This window comes from Ascaphus truei, chromosome 5, assembly GCF_040206685.1.
Source record: "Ascaphus truei isolate aAscTru1 chromosome 5, aAscTru1.hap1, whole genome shotgun sequence".
Taxonomy (NCBI): Eukaryota; Metazoa; Chordata; class Amphibia; order Anura; family Ascaphidae; genus Ascaphus; species Ascaphus truei.
The window spans coordinates 286,824,639-286,841,709 of NC_134487.1; the positions used below are offsets into that span (position 1 = coordinate 286,824,639).

Consider the following 17,071-nt stretch of genomic DNA (forward strand, 5'->3'; position numbering starts at 1 on the left):
CACATTGCCTCAGATCTTTGGAGATCAACTGTGCCAGAAGAGGTAACAAGCGCAGCACCGGATGGACATTGCGGTAAGAGGTAGATGCTTGTGCAGTGAGCAGACCCTTAGCCCAACTGGGTAATGAGCGGTGACGATGCATGTACATAAGCGGAGTCCGTGAGTAAGACTGTGACTATATGAGTTACTGGCACTAACCCATACCAACCATATAAGTATATCTTAACAGAAACTTTCATTCACGGGTAGTTGTGAATATTTCAGTCTAATAACATAGTGACTGCATTCATGTATACCTGAGTGAGGAGACACCAGCAAGGATATAACTAGCAGATTCTATGTCTAAGATCTCCATTAAATTTGATACAGCACCAATATCTACATTGCGCACGCATTGGACTCCGCCGCCTGACCTCAGTGATGCGCACGGAACCATGCGCCCTCGGTACCGCCTCCAAGACTCTGGCACGCTCGGCAGAGGGACATGCGCGGTGCACCAGGTCGCCAGCCTTCCACGTCGGCGATATGCGCGACATGTAGCTCCGCCTCCGCTCCTAATTTGGCTGTGTCACAGGGCACACCTATGTGACCAAGTAGCCTATCGGATTCTCCTCCTCTGTCCCACCCTGGCTCTTCATTGGCTGATAGCGCTTTAAATAGCTGCATTGCTCATTCACTCGTTGCTGAGCATAACCTTATGTGACACTGTGTCTTGTTGCATCCTGCCTTGTGCCTTGCTGCAATTCTGCCTTGTACCTCGCTGTACCCTGGCTTGTTCCTGCTGCTGCCTGACCCCTGCTTCGTATCTGGACTCCTGAACACTCTACTCCTGACCTCGGCTATCCTCAACGACTATTCTCCAATCTCCAATCCTGACCTTGGCAAAGTACCCCAACAATCCGCTACTCTCCAATCCTGACCTTGGCAAAGTACCTCAATGACTTGCTACTCTCCAATCCAGGCCCGGCAAGTATAAATGACTACTCTACCTTCTGTACCCCTGATCCGGCTTGCAAGACCAATCTACACTCTAGGCGCGCCCTCGCGGTTGTGGATTGGCGTTTATACAATTCCCTAATACCAGCTGTGGAAGCATGCACAGTCCCCTAGGCCTGCTGGACGGTGGTCACGGAGCCTGCTAGACTGCCTGTGTTGTTAATCCCAGGGAGATGAAGGAAGGACGAGAAACCGTGCTGAAGCAGCGATGTTCTGTCCTTAACATTGGACTTACAATCACCACCCCCCACCCCACCTCCCCCTCACCCAAACCTCACCCCACCCACCCCCCGTACCCCACCCATCCCCCATACTCCCCCTGCACTCCACCCGCACCCCCCCGCACTCCACCCGTACCCACCCCACACTTCACCCATACCCACCCAACCTGCCCTCCACCCCCTTCCACCCTCCAACCCCCCCGCACTCCACCCCCAACACCCACCCATCATCACCCTCCCCCCAGCACCCATCACTCTTCCCCCGGCACCCATCATCCCCCTCTCCCCCCACAACAAACACCCCTGCCCGCAAAGCAAGGATGCTGAATGAAAGGGTATCTAGGGATGTTTTGCTATGATATATCTAGGTCAAATGTAATGTTACATGTTATATGAAGCAATGTGATGAAACTGAACCAACCCATACCCCCTTCCTACCACCACCACCCCCGCACCCATGCTCCCTGCAAAACACTCACCCCCGCCACCGCTTTGACTATCACCCATCCGCAGACACCCCCCCCACCAATCACCCCTCTTCACCCCCCTGCTGAACCCTCCCCCCCATCACCCACACTCCCCTGCACCCATCACCCCCATCACCCCCCCCCCCCGCAACCAACACCCCTGCCCGCAATGCAGGGCTGCTGATTGATATATCATAGCATAACATTCCTAAATACCCTTTCAATGTCAAATGTAAGGTGAATTGTTATATGACGCAATGTGAAGAAATCGAACCAACCCATACCTCTCCCCCGCCCCCATCCCGACTACCCCCACCTCGTTTACCCCAAAGAGATACACGGTGAGCAAAAAGCCCGAAGACCCTAGCTAAGATTGTCACTAAAAGCTACAACTAAGGGAACTATAGTAACACAAAGTGGAGCTATTGACTGATCGAAATTATATATAGGAATGTTATGTTATGATATATCAACGTGAAATGTAATGTGAAATGTAATACTGTATATAATATGAAGGAGTGTGATGAAAATGAACCCCTCTCCCTGACCTACTTTCCACTTCTCCCTCTCTACCACTTTCTTCCCAGCCCTCCCTCTCCCCCACCTCCTTCCTACCCACCCTCTCACACTCCCTATCTCCCCTACCCCCTCCCTTAGAAATGAGAAACCAGAAGTCACAAACAAAGCCTAAAACCACAGAAGCAGTAGCAACAGTCTAAATAGATAAATATGTAATGCAGGTCTTGCCACGGCCATAGCCAGAGCAAAAGAGGGAGGAAAGCCAGAACCCCAAAATACCTTCTGACCGCAAACATTGGACTTACAGAGGAGAGATTCTCTGAGCTCTCATGGGGCCAAGCGCCCCTAGGAAGAAAGGACGCGAGACTGTGCTGAAGCTGGGACGTCTGCTCCAAACCCTGGAGTAACCAATAAGCAAAATACTTTATTGCTGTGTTCAGATACTTTATATGGTCAGCTATAGTAGTACTTGTTATGGGGTGGTAACCAGCTTAGCTGTCCATCCAGGTAGTAAGGTTTGAAGCTGACTGTGTAGTTTATTTCCTAAGAGGAGTAGGAGTTTATTTTATGATTTTGTTTTGACTTAAAGGGACGGTGGGCATGTTAGTGTATTATTTATCCCTGTAAATAAACCCCATATAGAGAAATACGTTTCCTGCCTTAATCTGGGACACAAGATCCTACGCTGTGATGGAGACATCACAGTATGTATGTATATAATATATCCACTTGTTACATACTTATTTCACAAATCTTAAGCTTGTGGGATAGAGGAGCTAAGCACAAAACATTTTACAAATAAAAAACATATTAGGACACTAAATAATAATAATAATAAAACATTTGTTGTTGTTGTTGCGGCTCTAAATATGATATCCATTTGTTATGCAAAGAATAGACCCTGCACCATGACCATTACATTACAAGTTCTTTGTTTGATCCTCATAATAACTATAACATGGCTTCCTTAAAAAATTGCATAAACTTGCTCAACTTTCATTCCTGTGTCTACACAAGTCTCTTGCTCCACTACTTCGAAGGCCCTTAAAAGGGGGAATTCACTCTTGTAGTTTCTACTTTCCATCTCTTGCTATTCTTCCAGTAATAATTCTTAATTTCCCTCATATAAGAATTGTCATGATAATGTTGTGAAAGCGTAGAAATAAAATCAATGAGTCAAGGGTTCAAAGTAACAATGTGAGTTTATCTGCACCAAGGTACAATTGAGAGAAAAGAATTAAAAAAAGAACTCATACCTCTGAAAACATATTGCTTGGTATCACATTTTTATACATTTCAAAATGAGTAATACGCCCCTTAAGGGGGCTGGCTTAGAGATAAAAACGATATGATGACTTATACAAAAATACATATTGATACTTAAATATGCTGCATACGCTATATTCTTATCCTATAATTTACCATAATGTGGGCCTCTTGACCTTGTGACATATAGGAGTTACTGTGTTCAGCCCTGTATGTACTGTAGCTGTCAGATAACAGAACCTAAGGTCAGCAGAAATATCTAAGACAGGAAAACCCTCTTACGAATGCTATTTCAAACCTCTCATGACTGTAGGAATTACACAAGGGCTATAGTTACATCTAGAAGCGATACTTTTCAGAACATTACAGTTCATACACAAATAACAGATAAGCATTCATACAAGCAAACACTCAGAAAATGGCGGTTAGGCCAAAATGGAGGTGATGATAGCCACACACATTATCTCAATCTTCACAATGTCATGAGGTATTATGTATTTTAATCCATTTGGTGCTTAAGGGGTTAATGAGATACAGTTTGCGTTTAAAAATACTATATATACAGTATATTGGGTTTATAACATGCCTAGGCATGTCATGGGTGGGTGCTGTGCTTCAAACAGAGCTTAACTGGTGGGTTGTCCTGTATGGCTCACTAAAAGGGGCCAGATGGGTAGTGTATGGCTGATAGAGTCGAGATAAGGGCAGTGTTTGGAGACTTGGTGATAAAATATGGCCCCTGTGACAAGTTTCTATAAACATGGTCTGTTTAGAGCAGCTTCAAGGCATTCTCTTGGGGGTGGGGGTGGGGTGTTATGGTTGGTGATGGGGTGTGTCTGAGAGCGTATCAAACCTAGAGTGAATTTATTAAAATTGAGCATATCCTGTGATGTCATCGCCTATGTATAATAAAAGTAACAAACATGGAACCGTGTCACTGAGGGGCACGTTCTGACACCACACACTGTATATTTAATAGATTATAAGGAACAGATATTGATTTGTCACCTAGATTTGGGATGAAGACTCCCATATTTACACTTGTTGCGTCCGCAGTGAGTGCCTGAATATATTGATGTGTCTCACGTGTGTGTGTAAGTATTACAGAAGTAACGTTATGAGTACATTTAGATATTGAAAAGGCTTTTAAACGTCATTTGGTGGAAGGTGTTTTACTCTGTCGTAAAACCGTCAATCTCACAGCTGATTTACGACAGGGGCTGGGTTTAGGTTGTGTTCAATGAGAAATAATTGTATTTAAGTCTGAGCAAGGAATATGAAGATCAGATCTGAGGTGAATTTAGGACTAAATTCGTGATTTCTCATATTTGTGAACCAGTGGCCTCTCTGGAGAAAATCTGTGGCACTTGGTAGTGTATAGGATTTTCTGTTATGTTTACCCTTTTATTTTAAGAAGCTGTTCTGCATTTTATTGTAATTGTATGTTTCTTGTAATACCTTTTCTGTAACCTAAGCACTGTATTTTTATATATAATAAAACATTTAATAAGTAATGCTTTGGGCTCTGAATGAACTATTCCACGCTCTTGAGAGAGTATTAAGGTTTTCGGACACATTTTGCTACAACTGATTATTGTGTGTTAAAGTGCATAGCTTTTCTTATAATAAACAGGGACCTGGGGTCCTCGCAAATATTACCTTTACATCTTATATGCATAACTACCTCAAGTGGTGGCAGTGTATAGATATGATTTGCAATTGAATAGGGGTTAATATTAACTCACTGGAGGTACCTTGGGGAGGAGAAAGGTGAGTTAGCTAGAGTAGACATCTGTGTTAACCCTGGTTGCATATCTAAGTCATGTGCTCACAGGTGTGCTGTTCGTGGCGGGGGTATATTGGGACGGATTTAGGAGCGATAGAACACCTTTGAGGGACCTTTGCAAAGGTGAAGAGTGGGGCACCTTGCAGGTTGTGTATTGATCCTGGTCCTGTAGAGGAGATATTGTCCATTTGAGGGACCTTTGCCGAGGTGAAGGTTGGGAGTGCTTGTGAGTGTCAGTATTAACCCTTGTCCCGTATGCAGGTTGCGGGCTCGCTTTGTCGTACGTGACAGGAATGTGTAGTGGTTAAGATGCTATTTGTTAAAACAGAAGTTGGTTCAACTCCTGCCACAAACCCTGAGGAAGGGGGTTTCCCACGAAACGTTGTGTGTCCAGATAAGATACCTGCAAATTAAAATGATTTAAGACTTCTTGATTGTAGCTAGTATACTTTGATGAAGCCACATTCAGTGGTGAAACATGGTGGACCCAGTGGGCTAGTTATAGTGAGCATCAAAGGCCATTGACTTGATTAAGCTGGAAGATGTCTTCCAACGCTGGTAGGTGTCTTATTACTGTTTAGTAAATATTGCCTTTTACCTCTATGTACCTTTCCAAGACTTACTCGAAAGTTGTATATCTTGTATCTTTCGGGACTTAATGCAGCTAGCCTGATAAATTATATAAAGAAATATTAACACTGTGTTTATTTTTACATTAAAAATCTCTTCATTTCTTGGGTGTTTGTGGATCAAGTTGAATCCTAATGATGTGCAGTAATTATGTTAAACTATTCCAACAGCAATCAATGTACAGTAACACACTTGTTTTTCATATATACTGTATGATGCGAGTCATAGAAATTCACACGTACCATTGTCGTGATATTTTTTTAAATAGCTCTCGGTGTGTAACTACTCCTTAAAATATCCACATGCCCTAATACACGAGGAACAAAATGAAACCAAGTATCTTTATACATGGACATTTAGAGAAAGCCCGGATCCACAAACACCCGACATTGACTTAACGAAGCGTTAACATAATACTTTATATTCAATACTCTCTGTATCAATGACATGTACATTTTTCATTTACTGTAACTTTAAATGGGTTGCTATGACTACAAAGAACATATTTACAAATGAATCCACTCTGGGCTAGTATACCTTCCAGGCAAAATCGATGGTCCTACCGGACTTCTTTTATTGAATGTAGTTAATAGCTGTTATTGTATGTTGTTGCTGGCTAGGGATTTTTTGTTATCTGCTAATAAAATAGCAACATTTATATTTCTGCTGTACTGGAATACACACATACATAATAATACACATACATAATAATACACATACATAATAATACACATACATAATAATACAAGCGTAAAATACTCATGCCCATCATTAACCCTAGGGTTACTAATAGTAACCCTGATGAGAATGGACAGGGCATCACCATTAATTTTGAAAGCCCTGCTGCCCATTGAGTCACAGGCGACATAGGGATGTTGCGTGAGAGACTTAGTGGGTGAGATTTAAGAAAAGGGAGCGAGGATTTAAGAGTGGAAAAACTTAGGGCCGCTGACGTGGGGAGAGGAAGGGGGAGAGGAAGGGGGAGAGGAAGGGGGAGAGGAAGGGGGAGAGGAATGGGGAGAGGAAGGGGGAGAGGAAGGGGGCGCCTCGTGGCCTGAACTTGTAATACAGAAAAAATAGCATATTTTGGACATGTGACATTTACATACCGTTTGAGGGAATTTGCACTGGCAACATCTCAGTTTAATGAATAGGCCCCTAAAAAACAAACAAATGGGTGAAACTTTGGGAAACGCACATTTTTGCTGGGAATACTTGTAATTGAAGACTAGGGAGATTCCACTGAAATAATGTGGCCCCTGAGTCAAAACTGTCAGTGCACTCAATGTAACCCTTTTACTACCAGTGGGGCCTGCAACACATTGCAGAGCAACAAAGGGTTAAGTAAGACATGAAAAGTCCGGTGTGTAAATATATATATTTCTGCGTATATGAGTAAATTACTGTATCAATCTAAAATATTGTAAGGGACTGACAATAAATGGCAGCCGTTTAAATGAAGTGGGTCGTGGGTGCTGCTGACTATATACTGTTGTATTGAATAGCACTGCTTAGTACACATGTGCCTTCATCAGCAAGAGATATCTGGCTGCAAGTTACATGGCAGACATCAAAATGGGGTAGAGTTGAGGATAAGCATGAATATATTTAGAGGGTACAGTAGTTCCCGCCTATATGTGTATACTGTACATATAAATGTAGATATATAAATCTACTTGTTACTTTTATGTATGTATATATATTTTTATATATCGCCCACAGTGTACTAATAGCTTTACAAAAGATATCAAATACATGGAGTTATCAAACAATAAGTGCAACAAACAATCATCCCAAAAATCCCTGCCCCAGAGAATCTAAGTGGAAATTTACAGAGCCAGCAGGTGAGGCAGTGTAGGAGATCACAGTGCTTGGTCACAATGGTTGGTCGAAGCGACTGTGGGTGTCTGATGGTAGCCATGAATCCAGGCAATTGAAATGCTTCACTTAAGAGGCAAGGTTTGACGTAAAGGTGGGGAGAGAAGGTGCTTGGCGTTAATTCGAGTTTTGGAGTTCCATAGGTAAGGTGCAGTGAGGGGGAAAAAGGTTTAAGGTGAAAGGGGTGGAAAGGAGACCGTTATGGGTAGAGTGCAGAGGACATGCAGGAGGTGATCCGGAACTTGATGGGAAGCCAGGAGAGGGATCTAACGAGGAGAGGACTATTGAATATCATGCCTCTAGATTTGAGGCTAGAGGAATTTAATATAATACATTTTACAAATAAAACATATCCAGACACAAAATAATATATTTTTTTATTGGGGCTCTAAGTATTCATTTGTTGTAAAGACCCTGCACCGTGACCATTAAATGACATGTTCTTTGTTTGATCCCCATAATAACTACTGTATAACTCTCTCTATATTTTTGTTTCCCTTGAAAATCAAATGCACTTACTTACCTCTCACCCTTGTGTCTACGCAAGTCTCTTGCTGCTTTGAAGGCCATTACAAGGGGGACTTGCCTCTCGTAGTCGCTTTCTGTCACCAGCACCAATTCTTAATTACCCTCACATAAGAAATGGGTTTAAAATAAAACTTTGTTCACCTCCTGCCGTTTCCACCTCAATGATATTGTTGAGCGTTAAAGGCCATTGACTTGGTTGGGCTGTATGGTGTCCTCCATTGCTGGTAGGCGTCTTATTGCAGAAAACTGGTTAGTAAATATGACCCTTTACCCGTCTGTGCCTTCCAAGGACTTACTTGAAAGTTGCATATATTGTATCTCTGGGATCTTAATGTACAGTAGCCGGCCTACTGTAATACATTTTTTAAAGCAATGTTAACACTGTGTTTATATTTACATAAAAAATCTCTACATTTCTTGGGTGTATCAAGTTTAATCCTAATGATGTGCAGTCCGTGTGTGAAAAACTATTCCAACTGCAATGAATGTAACACTTTGCATCTTAGGCTACGATTATACAAGATGTCCCTGGGTGGCAGCGCGATAGGGTGACGTCATCCTCATGCTGCCGCTGAGCGGCATCTTGATCAAGCAGAGGAGACAGGAGAGAAGCAGAGGAGGCAGGGAGGCGTGATGAAGGCGTGGCTGTGAGCGGTTTGCCCTAATTGGCTGAACCGCTCACGTGACCATCGCCTGCCAAGAACAAATTCCTCTGTCTCCTCTCCAGTCTGCCGCCCGGCAGCTCCAGGCGGCGCACACGTCGCTCGAGGTATGTTTACTTCTATGTAAGGAATCCGCTCCTGGGTTTTGCTGAAACCTTGTCCTTACAGAACCTTGCAGCGTCTAGTAAACTCCCCCTTGAACCTGAAATCAAGAATCACCTGCTTCTGCAATTAGACTGCAGCCTGCTTCATGCTGCCTCCTATGCAGCTCTCTCTCATTGGCTGTCTGTTCTATTTAACTCCTGCCCAGTACACCAGGAAGTTTCTGGACATAGATTTTCTTTAGTAACTGTGTTTGCCACAGCCTGTGTTTGGCCTGCCTGGCCTTCTTGTCATAGTTCTCTGTTACTGGCAGACCCCACCACGCGGTCGCAGTTACACTGAAGCCTCAGTGTTTCTTGTCCTGTCTGCAGTACCTGTGCCCTGCTTCCAGTCCTGCAGAGGTCTGCATCGGTGCTCCTTTTACCTGATGCATACTCTCCATTGCAGAGGCCTGCATCATTGTTCCTGATACCTGCTGCAATCTCCTGCTTCCAGTGGCGTACGCTACTCACCATTGTACCCGCCTATGGGGTGCTGTTTGTGCTGATGTACTGGATCCCCTATCCCTCCTGCAGAGGCCTGCATCAGTGCTTCCTGTTACTTGCTGCATACTCTCCATTGCAGAGGCCTGCATCGTTGTTCCTGATACCTGCTGCAATCTCCTGCTCCCAGTGGTCTCCACTACTCACAGCTGTACCCGGCTAAGGGGTGCTGTTTTGTGCTGTCGCACTGGATTCACCGTTCCTGTTCCTGTCTTCGTTGGAGCACCTTCACTCAAGCGTCCTGTTGCCGAACCCCAGCATGAATATCGTTTACCCAGCCTTCTCTAATCCTGACCCCGGCTTGTCCACGGATTATCCTGCCTTCTCCAGTCCCGACCCTGCTACGTACGACCACGGAATTCGCAACCCAGATCAGGCTTCGTGGTCTAAGGTCGGTGTATATCTATCCCCACCTCAGTCCCACGGTCCGGTCCAGGTTTGTGGTGAGCACGTACGTTGTACTCTATTGGATTTATGTATTTTGGTTTTGCGCCGCCGGCATTTTTTGGTATAATCACGGCCTTTGACTCAACAGTTTTTTATTGATACATTAATACGAGAAAATGTTTGCAACGGTAATAGAAATTCCCATATCCTATTTTAATCATATGTGTTTGAAATAGATCTTGGTGTACGACCGATCCCCAAATTATTCACAAACACAAGTGACATGAATGGGGGATGGGGGGGGAGTAAGCTTTAGACATATACAATAACACAGACAATAAGACAGGACACAAATGACTAACTTAGGGCCAGACCCACAGAGATCCGTAAGCCCAGTGCTAATAATGGGCCGTCATTAAATAAATGGGAAGCTAGGGAAATCTCAGTCCCACAACCTGGGAAGAGTTAGTGCCTCCCGGGGACAGGGGCGCTGAGCTGGCGACTTCTCCAGGAAGAAAGCAGAGAGGATAAGGGCCCTTTTCTGATGTGGTTAACACTTCGTGGGTAGACACAGTGGGCAGCTCCGGTGAACATGCGGTGCTTGAACTCACGCACAGCATCCTGCTTCCATTTTGGGACACCTTTTGATGGTCCAGCAGGTGGCCCCTAACACCATCTTGGGACTACCCCAGGCAGCTTCCATGGATACATTTAAACACTTGCATACTTTATACATTGTCACGATAAAGTCATGATGTGAGCATATATATCATGGGTCCATCACTTCAGTGGCAATAAGACCATTAAGGAAAGCCATGCTTATATTAAAGTGACTTCTAATACAAATACCCCAGCAGGTATTGTTCCATCTGAGCATGACACGCTTCAAAAGAAAGCATACAAATTCCTGAGACATTCCCCAACCAGTAGACCCAAAGTGGAGCACACATTTGATCAGTATGTCACAATAAGAAAACCCACAAGACTATAATACAGTATTATAATATATTGTAATATATCATTATAATATATAATATAATAGACTACAATAAGACACATGACTGCAGTATATACACATATGAAAAAAAGAAATAGGAAATATTCATGTGCATTATTACACAAAAAATGACACATCTTGCATCTATCTTCCACATAAATACCAACCCTTAATAGGTTTTAAAAAGAAATTAGTTTTATCACAATACTGTAATTGTTTTTATTTTTGTCATCAATTGAGATGATGAGACCCATTGTTTAAGACTCTGTGCCCTCTTACAGATAACTTTTGACACAAATGGCAAAATGGTTCTCAATACCGGGTCACTCAACAGAAAAACCCAATTTTCCTTGGAATATGAGTGATTTTGGTTTTGAAAGTAGTCAGAAAAGCAACCTCAAAATGTTCCCCAACCTCCTCTTTGGGGGATAAATAGCTCTCTGATCCTTTCTTCTTAATACTTGATCTCTACTAATGTATCCCCCCTTCTCATGCAGAAAACTCACCCTCTTTTGTTAATCATAAAAACCAGTACAACAATAATAATACACTTGTATCTCCCCTCAAAAAAGTTTATTACAAAAGATAATATTATACTAATATAAAATCCTCCAAATAGTTCTGCCTGAAAACTGCAGGGTAGTCAACGTTTGGTACAGTAAATGCAACCATGCAAATCTGCCAGTGTTGTCCTTCAAAGTATCCAAAAGGCAGTATAACCGAAGAGATAACACAGACATTGTTGGTGATAATGAGGATAAAGAACATCATGGAGATAACTGCCGGTTAGCCAAGGATTGGTTGCAACGATGCAAATAGGGTATGCTAGTATTGACCTTCAAAATATCCAGGGTCCAGCACTTTCCAGTACTTTCTCCTGTCAGGGGCTGCAGCTTCAAATCCAAAAATATTTTAATACACATTCTCCACCATTTTCTAAATACTGTACTATTGTATTTAGAAGTAACTCTGTAAACGTACAGTACTGTGCACTACCTGTACAGGAGGTACTCTCTGATTCATATTGGAAAACATTTGGTTAAATGGTTCAGTTCTCTGTACTCTACCTATACAACATTGAAAGACACATACAGTCATTTTTACATGACTCAGTCCTGGTTCCATCCATTGCCTCCTCCACCCCAGCACCACTGTTAATGACTCAGCTATGTCCTGGACACCCCATTCCCTCCTCACCCTCTCAGTCGCTGAGTCCCAGGCTCCATCATGATCAGGGCAGTGAGTTCTTACGTTTGATTGAAGAAACCTTCTTTGAGGAGGGGGGGGGGGGGTCAAGTAAACTTGCACGGGGGTGGAGGACCTCCACTCTGCTCCACAAGTGGCAGGAACCCAGGACATAGCTGAGTCCTCTGCTCTGCCATCCCTACCATCAACCCCAGCAACACTTTTAGGGGTCCAGGACTCATCTATGTCCTGGTGCCCCCATCCACTTCTCACCGCCCAAGCGGCCCAAGACATGGCTGCGTTCCAGGCCTCATCATGGACAGGTGAGGAGAGAAATGTAATATATATATTTTTTACCATTGCAAAGTCCTTCAGTTGCTATTTCTGGCAATAATTCTTTTTAAAATGCTGTCGCTAAATTCTGGAGATATACTGTATACGTTTATTAAGTTTGCCTCTCTGGGAAGTTAAAATGGCTGCTGTTATATTATTCACACTAATTAAAACAGAGTGGTCACCATGGTAACAACTGGAGCCTTACATGTAGCGCTGGGAAAGTGGGGTGCAGGGACTAACCAGATCCCCTCATATGGTCCCACAACAACCCCACCCGGAACCAACCGCCAAACGCACACAGGTTTTTACTTATAACCAATACAATCAATGGTCTATATTTACAAAGAGAAGAATCACACAAATTGATAAAAATTATATTTATATATTATTTTTACCTGGCCAGCACTTAGCTTGATTATATAAAATCTACATGTAAGATGGAGAAACTCTGCAATTCCTCTATAAAAGCTTTATAAAACAACACCCAAGGCTTGCACTGGGGGTATTCAGCATAATGGGGGGGGGGGGGGGGGTGGGGCAGTTGGCAATAAGTGAGCATTGATGCTGCCCCACTTCGCTGGATTAATGGAGACTCCTGGCTGATGTGTCCCGGTCACTGAATTCTCCGTTCCTCAGCTATTCCTTCTCCACATCGAACGGAAGAAACTAAGCGATGATTACACCTTGGAAAGAACAGCCTACCTGAACACCATCCGCGTAGCACAGTCAGAGTCCCTATTGCTTCAATATCTATTGTAACTATTGAGTGTTTTGGTCGTGTGTACCACTCTGTGACCTGCCATCTTTATTACATGTCTGACTCTATTGTCATGCGTGACCTTGATAACTGGAGCACAGATGCAATGAATGGGTGTCTGTAAATAGTTTCTCACTTTCTCCTTCTTGCACGCTCTCACTCACTAGCTCTCTTCATGTGCCCCCTGCTTTATCTACTGTATACAGATACATGTATCTATACGCTTCAAACAATTTGTATACTGTATATGTTACTATCTGTACCCACACACGTAAGTATCATCTATTTCTAAACAAATTCCCCATCTCAGCTTTGTATGTCCCTATTCTAACTACCTATATACTTTTCTATTTAACAGATTAACTGACTGTGCCCCTATTCATTTATTCAACATAACGTCTGTAATCCCTTTTTTCTCTTGACCCATGGTTGCCCCATTTTCCTCCTTCCTCCTCCCCCAATAGGAGACACTGATACATAGAAAATGCCACACTATATTTGGGGTATAATGGGCACAGCTTTTATTAATCTTCAATATATCGAAAAATTATATATATATATATATATTCAAACAAGAGAATGAACCTGCATTGCCACAGAATCACACGCGGAACAAGAGACAGTCCTGTCGGCGAACATTTCTCTGACTCTGGCCATAAGATGAACGATCTTAGGGTTGCCATACTCAAAGATAATCTTAAAACACCGAAAGAGAGACGGTTGCATGAATACAAATGTATGCAACTGTTCGGGACACTTAGCGGTGGCCTAAACAGAGATCGAAATTTTATGAGTCATTACTGACACAAGTGAACTCTCTTCCCATGAGCGCTAAAGGCCATGTCTGTACATACTGTGCTATATGTATGCACACACAGCTGTCTCTTACACATACAAATACTCCTTGTTTTTCCATCCCTATACACCAATAGGGACCACACAGTATCTACACACACTTCTTGTTATGCTACAATCTCTCACATTTCCACACTTACCCACACCATTTATATTAACTCCCACTCCACACACACCTTTTGTAAAGCACTGTAAACACTCTGGGCTCTCCATTCATTTATATTCACACAGATACACACACACACACACTCTTACATCACTAACTTTCAGGAACCATTTAACACCTCCAGCCATAAATCACTTCCACACGGGGGGGGGGGGGGGCGCCACAGCATCACACATGGAACAAGAGACAGTCCTGTCGGCGAACATTTCTCTGACTCTGGCCATAAGATGAACGATCTGAGGGTTGCCATACTCAAAGGTATGCTGAGAGGCCCCTGTTGTCTCTGACACAGAGTCCCTAAGAGAGGCACGAAATACCTTGCATCGGCATAGTGATCCCACAGTTCATCATAGTAAGTGTGGGTAACCTAAGATGGGGCCCAATTGATATAAAGAGTTACGGGCACTACGTAGAAGATGACCACTTAAGCTTATACTAACAAGCCTAAGCACCTCCATAGCATGAGAGAGTAAGGATTACCTAGGGAACAATTATGGCGTAAAAACATGGTTGTTCACCAGTTAAAGCAGCGGTTCCCAATCTGTGCGCCGCGGCGCCCTGGTGCGCTGTGGCTTGCCTAGAGGGGCGCCGAGATTATCCCCCTCTACCATCACTCCGATTATCCCTCCCCACCATCCCTCCTTAATGCCGACCGGGCCGCAGGGGATTGGCTGCAGGTCAGAGGAAGCCGGGGGCGGGGCTTCCACTTTGTGCAGAGCACACGGTGAGTGTGTGTGTCTGCCTTCCCGCTCCTGGCTCCTCTGTCTGCTGGTGGCTGTGCGGTGTCCCATCCCCTTCTGCCCCGGGTGATAGGAGAAGGTAGTGGGGGTGCTGGGGGGGGAGTTGTACATTTTCCTGTCCTGGCAGTGCATGCAGAGGGAGGCGGGGAGCCACCTGCATGGATCTCCTGCCTTTCCTCCCCCCCCAGTCACTCACATCCGTCGCTGCCTCTGCTCTCCACTGTGTGTGTATCTGTGTGTATGTGTGTGTGTGTTTCTGTGTGCATCTGTGTGTGTGTGTGTGTGTGTATCACTGACTGTGTGTGTGTATCAGTGACTGGGGGAAGGGGGAGGCGGAGAGCCGCCTGCACAGATCTCCTGCCTTTCCTCCCTCTCCCCCCCCCAGTCACTCACATCCGTCGCTGCCTCTGCTCTCCACTGCTCTCCACTGTGTGTGTGTGTGTATCAGTGACTGTGTGTATATCAGTGACTGTGTGTGTGTATCAGTGACTGTGTGTGTATATCAGTGACTGTGTGTGTGTATCAGTGACTGTGTGTGTGTGTATCAGTGACTGTGTGTGTGTGAATCAGTGAGAGTCTGGGAGAGTGTGTGACAGAGTATGTGAGAGAATCTGAGAGAGTGATTGTGAAAGAGTGTGTGTCTGAGAGAGTGAGAGAGAGTGTGTCTGAGAGAGCGAGAGAGAGTGTGTCTGAGAGAGTGTGTCTGAGAGTGTGTGTCTGAGAGTGTGTGTCTGAGTGTGTCTGAGAGAGTGAGAGTGTGTGTCTGAGAGTGTGTGTCTGAGTGTGTCTGAGAGAGTGAGAGTGTGTGTCTGAGAGATTGAGAGTGTGTGTCTGAGTGAGTGAGAAAATGTGTCTGAGAGAGTGAGAGAGTGTGTGCCTGAGGCCAGGGCCATGGTCAAAAAGAGTGTGCTGAGCCGCGCCACTTACCCCCATCATCTTTAGTTAGTGTGGCTTTAGATGGCACTTCCGCAGGCGTGCGGAGGCGTCTTGAATTGCAGGCGACAGGAGAATTTAATTTTTGGCGCGGGGGGAAGCGGAGGGCCCGTCACGTGACTGCCAAAAGCCAATGGCAGTCCTCAACGTCGGCGCCATGACGTGGCAAGCTAGCCCCGCCTCCCGCCCAGCTCCCACATGGCTACACAAGCGCACACGCTGACGCTCATGCAGGGGCACAAAAAAAGCTCCTGCTTGTGCAGGAGAGCATGAGCGTCAGCGCTGCTCAGCGCTCTTCTTTTCACTATGTCCGAGGCCTGAGAGAGACACCAACTGCGCACTGCAACTGTTAAGTATGTATATACAACTTTGTTTTTACTGTAGGCGCTGCGGAAAAATCCTGATCGCCTTGGGGAGCCTTGAACCGAAAAAGTTTGGGAATCACTGAGTTAAAGTGTATATTCTAACAGGATGTGAAGAACATTATTAACGGATGTTAATAAAGCGCCTTTTTCTACTATAAAAGTTTCTGGCGCCCTTCATTATTCCATCAGTTTATCTCCAGCCAGCCTGCGCTGATCCAGCACCCTGACAAGGTATGAGAGACTGAGAAAAGCCATGTATATAGTCAACTGATATATATATAACCCGTGAACCGAACCGTACCAGGCTGCCCGTGGCTGTGTCTTGAACTCACACATAAACGTGACTCGTATCTGCCCCCCTTGGACCCAGTCTGGCGCCCTATGAAACCCCCACCAGCTGTGACAAATTAATAACTAAAACAAAGCTCAGAAGTAACATACTTCACTTGTTACAGTATTTCTCGTTTTAGCATCTCTTTTCTTTGAAAAGTCCAAGGATTGTTTTCTCTCTTTCCACTGTGGCTTCTATGTTTTAAAGTACTTGTTTTGTTCATCCGTAATACACTCGTAGTGCAGTTTCTCACACCCTGTTTATGTTTATACGTAGCTTTACTTGAGTATAACATAGCTACAATAGATGTACTAGTTCCAAGAGTTTGCTTACTCATTATAATATAAACACACTTGGAGGGCTCTAGCTTGGCCACAGCATACACAGATGGCTTAGTAGTAATCAACTGCTGCTGCTGGATT

The 17,071-nt window shown here is 44.3% G+C and overlaps 1 protein-coding gene across 5 annotated transcripts in view; it reads right to left on the reverse strand.

Annotated features, from left to right (window-relative positions):
- The window catches only part of LOC142496104 (V-type proton ATPase 116 kDa subunit a 4-like), a 36,378-nt gene that overhangs the window by 2,337 nt on the left and 16,970 nt on the right, over positions 1-17,071 (reverse strand). Inside the window, exons 6-7 of one of the 5 annotated variants that reach the window (XM_075602507.1) lie at positions 6,995-7,043; positions 6,423-6,519 (exon numbers count right to left, since the gene is read on the reverse strand). The exons of 1 other annotated variant lie outside the window; for it this stretch is intronic. In XM_075602507.1, the coding sequence (XP_075458622.1) occupies positions 7,024-7,043 (20 nt within the window). In that variant the 3' untranslated portion in view covers positions 6,423-6,519; positions 6,995-7,023. Of the gene's footprint in view, positions 1-6,422; positions 6,523-6,991; positions 7,044-17,071 lie in introns of those variants that run through there. 3 more of the 5 variants (XM_075602508.1, XM_075602509.1, XM_075602510.1) reach the window with 3 other exon arrangements.